General features: G+C 46.4%; 1 protein-coding gene across 1 annotated transcript in view; it reads left to right on the forward strand.

Moving 5' to 3' along the window:
• The window catches only part of LOC109920942 (natural resistance-associated macrophage protein 2-like), a 53804-nt gene that overhangs the window by 11777 nt on the left and 31829 nt on the right, over positions 1-10198 (forward strand). The window contains exons 5-7 of the mRNA XM_048599290.1: positions 4913-5035; positions 5119-5238; positions 6344-6450. Coding sequence (XP_048455247.1) covers positions 4913-5035; positions 5119-5238; positions 6344-6450 — 350 coding nt within the window. The remainder of the gene's footprint in view (positions 1-4912; positions 5036-5118; positions 5239-6343; positions 6451-10198) is intronic.

The raw sequence follows: 10198 nt of genomic DNA on the forward strand, positions 1-10198 counted from the left end.
GCACTGTCGGAGGGTCAGTACTGAGGGAGTGCCGCACTGTCAGAGGGTCAGTTCTGAGGGAGTGCCGCACTGTCAGAGGGTCAGTTCTGAGGGAATATTGGAGAACGCTGTGGCCTTAGTGGCCTCATGATCTTTGCTGAGCAGTTGTGTCACAGTGTGAGTCCAGCGTGGGTGATTGTATATTTTCAGTGGTACAGAGTTGATGAAATGAAGTGTTTCTATTGAATGTTTCTGTGATTCTGTTTTCTGGTGTTAGATTAAACTGAAGTTGTGTCTGTTTATTCAGGGTGGAAACTAATGATCAGAATTAATTGTATTCCTTGTCCAGATATAATATTTGTTCTAAACTGACCTTAACATGGTGACAGATGTTCTGCTGATTGATGAGCAATTTGGAAAGTTGCTGTTGGTGAAGTGGTTGATGTGTTAGTCCTGGAATTCTGCTTCAATGTGTGTTCCACTGGCTACACTCAAGCATCTTTGCCATTTCCTGAGATAGTGTAATTTCTGTAGAAAGAGCTGATGCTCTTTAAACAAGTCAATTCTCACTCTGCATCAGGTTTCTGGTCAGGTTCTCTCTGTACAAGCCCAGCCTCAGCACTTTGCTTGGTGTCTCCGTGTTCAAAAACTGAGGCTGTTGGTATTAATCAGCCTGGTGATCTGTTGATCTACACTGAGGGCTGATCATTCCAATCAAATGTGAGTTTCTCGAGTCTTAGAGTCACAGAGCCATAAAGCACAAAAACCCTTTGGTCCAACTTGTCCACACCAATCAGAAATCCCAATCTGACCCAGCCCTATTTGCCAGCATTTGGCCCATATCCCTCTCACCCCTTCCTCCTTGGGGCATGAAAAAGCATTGGTGGGTAGGATTAAGGAAAACCCCAAGGTGTCTTATGCTTATGTGAGGAACAAGAGGATGGCCAGAGTGAGGGTAGGGCCAATCGGGGATAGTGGAAGGAACTTGTGTGCAGAGTCAGAGGAGGAAGGGCAGGTCTTTAATGAATACTTTGCTTCAGTATTCACCAGTGTGAGGGACCTTGATGTTTGTGAGGACAGCATGAAACATGCAGATATGCTCAAACAGGTTGATGTTAGGAAGGAGGATGTGCTAGAAATTTTGAAAAACGTGAGGATAGATAAGTCCCTTGGGCCAGTTGAGATATACCTCATTTTCCTGTAGGAAGCGAGGGAAGAGATTGCTGCCCCTTTGGTGATGATCTTTGTGTCCTCACTGTCCACTGGAGTAGTACCAGATGATTGGAGGGTGGCAAATGTCATTCCTTGCTGAAGAAAGGTAACAGGGATAATCCTGGGAATTACAGACCAGTCAGTCTTACTTCTGTGGTGGGCAAATTATTGGAGAGGATTCTGAGAGATAGTATTTATGATGATTTGGAAAAGCACAGTTTGATTAGAGATAGTCAGCATGGCTTTGTGAGGGGCAGGTCATGCCTCATAAGCCTTATTGAATTCTTTGAGGATGTGACAAAACACATCGATGAAGGTAGAGCAGTGGATGTGGTGTATATGGATTTTAGCAAGGCATTTGATAAGGTTCCCTATGGTAGACTCATCCAGAAAGTAAGGAGGCATGGGATTCAGGGAAATGTGGCTGTCTGGATACAAAACTGGCTGTCCAATCGAAGACAGAGGGTGGTAATAGATGGAAAGTATTCATCCTGGAGCTTGGTGACCAGTGGTGTTCTGCAGGGATCTGTTCTGGGATCTCTGCTCTTTGTGATCTTTATAAACGACTTGGATGAGGAAGTGGAAGGATGGGTTAGTAAGTTTGCCAATGACACAAAGGTTGGTGGAATTGTGGACAGCGTGGAGGGCTTCCATACTAAACCTGTCTTCACTTACAGGATCCATATCCCTCTATTCCCTTCCTATTCATGTATTTGCCCAGGAGCTTCCTGATTGCTGCTATTGTGTCTGCTTCCACCACCACCTCCTCTGGCAGCACGTTTCAGGCACTCACTAACCTTTGTGTGAAAATCCTTCCTCACACATTTCTTTTAAACTTCACACCCTCTCCCCAGCACTTTGAACCTGTGTCCCCTAATAATTGACCCCTCCACCCTGGGAAAAAGCCTCATACTTTCCACTCTATCCATGCTATTCACAATCTTATATTTCAGGTCGCCCCTCAACCTCCTGTGTTCCAGCGAAAACAAACTCAGTCTACCCAAACTTCCTTCACAGTTAAAATCCCCCCATACCAGGCAACATCCTGGTAAACCTTTTCTGTACCCTCTCCAAAGCATCCACATCCTTCTGGTAGTGTGGTGACCAGAACATAGAACAGTACAGCACAGTACAGGCCCTTCGGCCCACAATGTTATGCCGACCTATTATTCTACTAAGATCAATCTACCCTGCATACCCTACATTTTACTATCCTCCATGTGCCTATCCAAGAGTCGCTTAAATGTCCCTAATGTATCTGACTCCATTACCACTGCCAGCAGCGCATTCCACACACCCACCAATCTTTCCAAGTGTGGCCGAACTAAAGTTCTATAAGGCTGCAGCATAACTTGTCTATCCTTATACTCAATGCCCCTTCCAATGAAGGCAAGTATTCCATGGGCCCTTTTTACCACCTTATCTACATGCACTGCCTCCTTCAGTGACCTGTGGACCCTGACACTCAGATCCCTCTACATATCAATAGTCCCATGGGTTCTGCTATTTACTGTATAATTTCTACCTGTACTTAACCTTCCAAAATGCATCACCTCACATTTGTCCGAATTAAACACCATCTGCCATTTCTCTGCCCATGCCTCCAACTGATCTACGTCCTGCTGTATCCTCTGACAATCCTCCTCACTATCCACAACACCACCAATCTTTGTATCATCCTCAAATTACTAATTAGACCAGCTAGATTTTCCTCCAAATCATTTATGTAGGTCACTTCAGTGGGAGAAACAGGTGTGCAGAGTATTTCTGAAATGGTAAGAGTTTGGAAAGTATAGATACACAAAGGGTTCGCTTGTTGACAAGTCACTAAAGGCTAACATACATGTACAGCAAGTTATGAGGAAGTCTAATGGAATGTTAGTGTTTATCACAAGAGGATTGGAGTACAGGAGCAGTGAAGTCTTGCGTCAATTCTACAGGAGCTTGCTTAGACCACACCTGGAGTACTGTGTGCAATTCTGGTCTTCTTATCTCAGGAAAGATATTATTGCCAGAGAGCGGGTGTAATGGAGGTTTAACAGAATTGTTCCTGGGATGGTGGGACTGTCCTATGGAGAGAGATCAGACAAACTGGACCTACATTCTCCAGAGTTTTGAAGAATGAGAGGTAACCTCATTGAAACTTACAAAATACTGAACAGTCAGACAGTGGAGATATAGGGAAGATGTTTCCCTCAGTTGGGAAACCAGAGAACACAATTTATAAACAAGGGAGATACCACTTAAGTCTGAGATCAGGAGAAATATTTTTACCGAGAGGGTTGTGTACCTTTGGAATTCTATACCAGAGAGGGCTGTGGAAAGTCAGTCTTTGAGGATGTTTAAAGCAAAGATTGTTTGATTTCAGTGCCAGTGGTGTACAGGATTATGGGGAGAGAATGGGCAAAAGGCACTGAATCATTTGACCATCCATGATTGTATTAAATAGTGGGATGGGCTTGATGGACTGAATGGCCTACTCCTGTTCCTATGTCCTTTGTACACACACGTACAGACAGACACAGAAAAACAAACAAACATTGGTAGAAGAAACATTTCTGGGGAAGCACAGTTCAATATGACCACAGGGTTCAATGAGGTGTCCCTTTTGATCTGATCTTCATATTTAAATCGTTTCAGTTATTTGCTGACGACACTGGGCAATTGGCATTTTAATTGTATGGTCTTTCAGTTACAGGTAGAGGCAAAAATTCGAAGTAATCGGTGAGAGAGAATGCTGAGCCATCCTTTTGGTTAATTCACTGCACAGATACAGAGAGACAGAGACAGAGACAGAGACAGAGAGACAGAGAGACAGAGACAGAGACAGAGAGAGAGAGACAGAGACAGAGAGAGAGGGAGAGACAGAGACAGAGAGAGAGGGAGAGAGAGAGACAGACAGACAGACAGATAGAGAGAGCCTTTCTCTGGTGCACTCTGGAGGTATCTCTGTCTGTATTGGTCTCACACTCTCTGTCCAGCTGCCCAGGAGCCAATCAGAGAGTTGTTACCATGCTGATGACTCCTGGACTCTACAACTGGTCCTGAATCCACAAACCAATCAGCATTCTGCTACTGGGTGGAGGTCTGTCTGCTCTCATCACACTCCCACGCTCTGGCTCATGTGTGTCTCAGTTATTTAATAATAAATTTTTGCTAATGTACACCCATTGTGTCGCACCAATTTAACTATTGTTTTACCAAAGACATAAACAGTTTCCTTGTTAAGGCTTTAAGTTTTGTAAAGTGTTGATGACCAATGGCGATGTGGAGGTGCCTGTGTTGGACTTTGGTGGACAAAGTCAGAAGGGGCTGCGCTCTGAAAGCTTGTGATTTCAAATAAACCCGTTGGACTGTAACCTGGTGTCGTGTGATTTCTTATAATTATTGAGGATGCTGCTGAATTATCCCAATTCTGCTCCTGACCACATCCATCAACAGATCCAGAAGGCGTTGTGTGACTGTGTGACTATATCGCTGGCGAATGAGAATAGGAGCTCTTGGAAACCAGGTGGAAGCTCCCGAAAATCAAAATGTAGCCCTGAAGAAAATCTCAGGAAGAGCCATCAGAGAACAATATATTTTGTGCTCTGGGCCGATTGGTCTCTTTCTGTTCCATTAGATAAACATACACTGCCAGATCTTTGTGTGAAATGCTGTGAGATAGTTTGACTAGCCCGTACTAGCAGTGTGTCAATGTACCTTTCTCTGCTGTGTTCAGGCAGGTTTCAGTTTCAGGAAGCTATGGATGTTCACAGGGCCTGGCTTTCTGATGAGTATTGCATACCTGGACCCAGGAAACATTGAGTCTGACCTTCAGTCTGGGGCAGCAGCAAGATTTAAGGTGAGTCCAATATCCTCAGGTTTAGATCGTGTTTATTAAACTCAGCATCAATCGCTGAAACTCACTGCCTTTGTTATTTCCAGCTGCTGTGGGTCCTTCTCTTATCCACGTTCCTTGGTTTGCTCCTGCAGAGACTTGCAGCCCGTCTCGGTGTGGTAACTGGGCTACACCTCGCTGAGGTCTGTCACATTTACTACCCAAAGGTAAGATCAGGGACTCAGCAGGGTACCAGTCACTTTGTAGCAGAAGAGGTACTGTTATCTCATTGGGTTTGTGTGGCCTTGCTGCACAGAAATTTGCTGCCGTGCTCCCTACGCAATAGCAGTTTACATTTCAACAGTTCTGAGGAAGGGTCACCGGACCCGAAACGTTAACTCTGTTTTCTCCTCCACAGATGCTGCCAGACCTGCTGAGCTTTTCCAGCAACTTTGTTTTTGTACATTTCAATAGTGTTGAACTGGCTGTGAAGTAGAACATGAAGATAATGAAAGGAGAAATGATTAGAATATAAGTTCATTATCTGATCTCCAACCACATCTCCTCCAGCAATCCCCTTTTCTCCAATCCTACTCTCCCCATTCCCCCGTTCTGATGTTCCTTCCCCCAATCCCCATACCTCTTTAACAATCTCTCAGAGATGCTCTGCTGATCTTGGGTCATGAGGCCCAGCTCCCCTCACTGCTGAACCTCCACAGGACTCCAGTGGCCATGTGCACCTCTCACTGGCCCTCACTTACTTCCAGTATCAAGTGCACCATCAGCCAGATACAATTTTTTGCACCTTAAGGTAAGGTTTCCCCATTGATCTTGGAACCCCAGGAGCAGGGTCAAATGGAGAATCCCTGTGATGGTTGGAAAGTCACCCAGCTATGCTTTGTGCCGAACCAGACACTTATGGGTCTGATAGCACCATCGAATTAACAACGGAAGCAGAGCTCTTAAAGATAGTGAACCAATAGTCCAGCAGTGAGGATGCAAATGCTGCTATCTATGAGCCAGAGAGAGACTGAGGATAGCTAGAGATAGAGGCTATCACTGGCTGACTCTCACCACAGTCTCCACTGTTGGCACCAGCAATCCTGCCTTTAGTGTAAGCACAATGTTGAATAACAGTTTACCTTACTCCAGCACTGAGGAAAGGTATATTCCCACAGATTCAAGATATTCCGGGTCGATTGCCCCTACAGAGCACTGAGGACCATTTGTAATTGTTACCTCAGCGACCAACTCGATTCTCAGGATAGAATCCAGCCTCTCCTGTTCACCAGGAACTTTGTGACTGAGCATGCCTGTATTTCTATCTTTCAGTATCCACGTTGCATACTGTGGGCAATGATTGAAATCGCCATCATTGGGTCTGACATGCAGGAAGTCATTGGCACAGCAATTGCCATCAATCTACTGTCCAATCAAAGGTGAGATGTACAGAGTTTCTCCAGTAATCCCAAAACTAAACAACACCTATTTCTCAGATTGGAGACGAGTTGTAAATAGTCTTACCCAGGGATAAGTTGTAGGGCCCTTGCTTCTTCTGATTTATATCAATGATTTGGAGATGGCCGTTGAGGGTAAAATCTGTAAATTTGAAGATGATACGAAGTTAGGGAAAAGAGTGAATTGTGAGGGTGATGTTGAGTGATTTCAAATGGACCTTGACAAGTTGGTCAAATGGGCAGAACCTGGCAGATGAATTTCAGCACAGAGAAACATGAGATAATGCATTTTGGTAGAAGAAACACAGAGACAATACAGGCTCAATGGTACAACTTTGAGGGGAATACAGGAGCAGAGGGACCTCGGGGTTCACTGATTCTCTAAGGGTAGCCGGGCAAGTTGAAACAGTTGTTAAGAAGGTTTACAGGATCTTTGGGTTTATAAATAAAGACATAAGAGTATAAAAGCAAGGAAGTGATGCTACACCTCTACAAATCATTGGTCACACCACATTTGGAGTATTGTGTTCAGCTCTGGGCACCTTGTTTAAAGAAGGATGTTAAATCCCTGGATTTATTAGTTGTCCACTTCTGGTCACCCTGTTAGAGGAAGGGATGTTATTAAGCTGGAGAGCATTCTGAAAAGATTTCCCAGGATGTTGCCAGGAATGTAGGATTTGAGTTGTCGGCGGAGGCTGGATAAGCCAGGACACTTTTTAATGGAGCTTAGGAGGGTGAGGGGTGACCTTATCGAGGTTCATAAAATCATCATCAAGTGAATGGCAGGTGTCTTTTCTCCAGGGTGGGGGATTTCATGACTAGGGGGCATATTTTTAAAGTGAGAAGAGAAAGATTTAAAAAGGACGTGAGGGCCAATGTTTTTCCACAGAGGGTGATTCGTGAGTGGAATGAACTGCCAGAGGAAGTGGGTACAATTAGAACATTTAAGACATTTGGTTAAGTACAAGAATAGGAAAGGTTTGGAGGGATATGGGCCAGGAGCAGGCAGGTGGGACTAGTTTAGTTTGGGATTATGTTCGGCATGGACTGTTTGGACCGAAGGGTCTGTTTCTGTGTTGTATGACTCTATGACTCTAATAAGATGATGCCAGGAATGAGGGATTTTAGACACAAGGAAAGGTTAGAGAGATTGGATTTATTCTCCTTGGAGCAGAGAAGATTAAGAGGTGACCTTATTGAGGTGTTCAAAATTGTGAACAGAATTGACAGTGTAAAGAAGGATATTGTGTTTCTACTAGTTGGTATGTCAGTAACTAGGGGTCACAATTTCAACACTATCAGCAAGAGAGCTAGGAGAGAGATGAGCAAAAACTTCTTTACTCAGAGAGTTGTTAGGATTTGAAATGCACTGCCTGGGAGAGTGGTGGAAGTGGATTCCATAGGAGGTTTCAAAAGAGGGTTGGATATATAAAGTTTTGGCAAAGATCTGTAGCTCGGGTTGTGGGTGAGGTTGTTGCCTTGCTCACCGAGCTGGCTTGTTCTCGTTCAGACGTTTTGTCATCATGCGAGGTGACATCATCAGTGAAGCCTCCGACGAAGTGGTGTTATTCTACTCTGCTTGGAATTTATACTGTCCGGCCTGTTATGGTGAGTACTGTCAGTTCCGGTTTTGATCTGTGTGGGTTTGTATATGGGGTCCAATTCTATATGTTTGTTGATTGCATTACGGGTGGAGAACCATGCCTCTAGGAATTCCTGTGCGTGTCTATGTTTGTCTTGGGCTATATGGTTACCTTGTCCCAGTTAAACTGATGGCCTTCATTGTCCGAGTGTACCGATATTAAGGAGAGTTCATCGTGCCGTTTTGCTGTTAGCTGATGTTCATGTATTCTGATGGCCAGTTTCCTTCCTGTCTGTCTGATGTAATGTTTGTGGTAGTCATTGCATGGTATTTTGTAAACCACAAGGTGCAGAGCTGGATGAACACAGCAGGCCAAGCAGCATCAGAGGAGCAGGAAAGCTGACGTTTCGGGTCTAGACCCTTCTTCAGAAATGGGGGAGGGAAAGGGGATTCTGAAATAAATAGAGAGAGAGGGGGAGGCAGATAGAAGATGGATAAAGGAGAAGATAGGTGGACAGGAGACAGACAGGTCAAAGGGGTGGAGATGGAGCCAGTAAAGGTGAGTGTAGGTGGGGAGTTAGGGAGGAGATAGGTCGGTCCAGGGAGGACGGACAGGTCAAGGGGGCGGGATGAGGTTAGTAGGTAGGAGATGGGGGTGCGGCTTGAGGTGGGAAGAGGGGATAGGTGGGAGGAAGAACAGGTTAGGGAGGCGGGGACAAGCTGGGCTGGTTTTGGGATGCGGTAGGGGGAGGGGAGATTTTGAAGCTTGTGAAGTCCACATTGATACCGTTGGGCTGCAGGGTTCCCAAGCGAAATATGAGATGCTATTCCTGCAACCTTCCGGTGGCATCGTTGTGGCACTGCAGGAGGCCCAGGATGGACATGTCGTCTAAGGAGTGGGAGGGGGAGTTGAAATGGTTCGCGACTGGGAGGTGCAGTTGTCTGGTGTGAACCAAGCGTAGATGTTCCGCAAAGCAGTCCCCAAGCCTCCGCTTGGTTTTCCCGATGTAGAGGAGGCCACAACGGGTACAGCGGATGCAGTATACTACATTAGCAGGTATGCAGGTGAACATCTGTTTGATGTGGAAGGTGTTCTTAGGGCCTGGGATGGGGGTGAGGGGGGAGGTGTAGGGGCAGGTGTAGCACTTCCTGCGGTTGCAGGGAAAAGTGCCGGAGGTGGTGGTGCTGGAGGGGAGTGTGGAGCGGACAAGGGGGTCACGGAGAGAGTGGTCCCTCCGGAAAGCAGATAAGGGTGGGCAGGGAAAAATGTCTTCGGTAGTGGGGTCGGATTGCAGATGGCGGAAGTGTCGGAGGATGATGCATTGGATCCGGAGGTTGGTGGGGTGGTACGTGAGGACGAGGGGGATTCTGTTTTGGTTGTTATTGCGGGGAGGGGGTGTGAGTGATGAGTTGCGGGAAATGCGAGAGACCAAGTCGAGGGTGTTTTCAACCACTGTGAAGGGAACTGTTCGAGCTCATCCACTTCACTAACACCTTCCACCCCAACCTTAAGTTCACCTGGACCACCTCCGATACCTCTCTCCTTCCTGGACCTCTCTATTTCCATCTCTGGCAACCACCTGGAAACCGATATCCATTTCAAGCCTACCGACTCCCACAGCTACCTAGAATACACCTCCCCCCACCCACTTTCCTGCAAAAAGGCCATCCCCTATTCCCAATTCCTTCGCCTCCGCCGCATCTGCTCCCAGGATGAGGCATTCCACTCCTGGACGTCCCAGATGTTGTCATTTTTCAAGGGCTGCAACTTCCCCTCCACAATGGTCGAAAACGCCCTCAACCCTGTTTCTTGCATTTCCCGCATCTCATCCCTCACACCCCCTCCCCGCAATAACAACCAAAACAGAATCCCCCTCGTCCTCACGTACCACCCCACCAACTGCCGGATCCAATGCATCATCCTCCAACACTTCCACCATCTGCAATCCGACCCCACCGCCAAAGACATTTTTTCCTCCCAACCTTTATCTGCCTTCAGGAGGGACCACTCTCTCCGTGACTCCCTTGTCCGCTCCACACTCCCCTCCAGCCCCACCACACCCGACACTTTTCCCTGCAACCGCAGGAAGTGCTACACCTGCCCCTACACCTCCCCCCTCACCCCCATCCCAGGCCCCAAGAAGACTT

Source organism: Rhincodon typus, chromosome 7, assembly GCF_021869965.1.
Source record: "Rhincodon typus isolate 14 chromosome 7, sRhiTyp1.1, whole genome shotgun sequence".
Classification (NCBI taxonomy): domain Eukaryota; kingdom Metazoa; phylum Chordata; class Chondrichthyes; order Orectolobiformes; family Rhincodontidae; genus Rhincodon; species Rhincodon typus.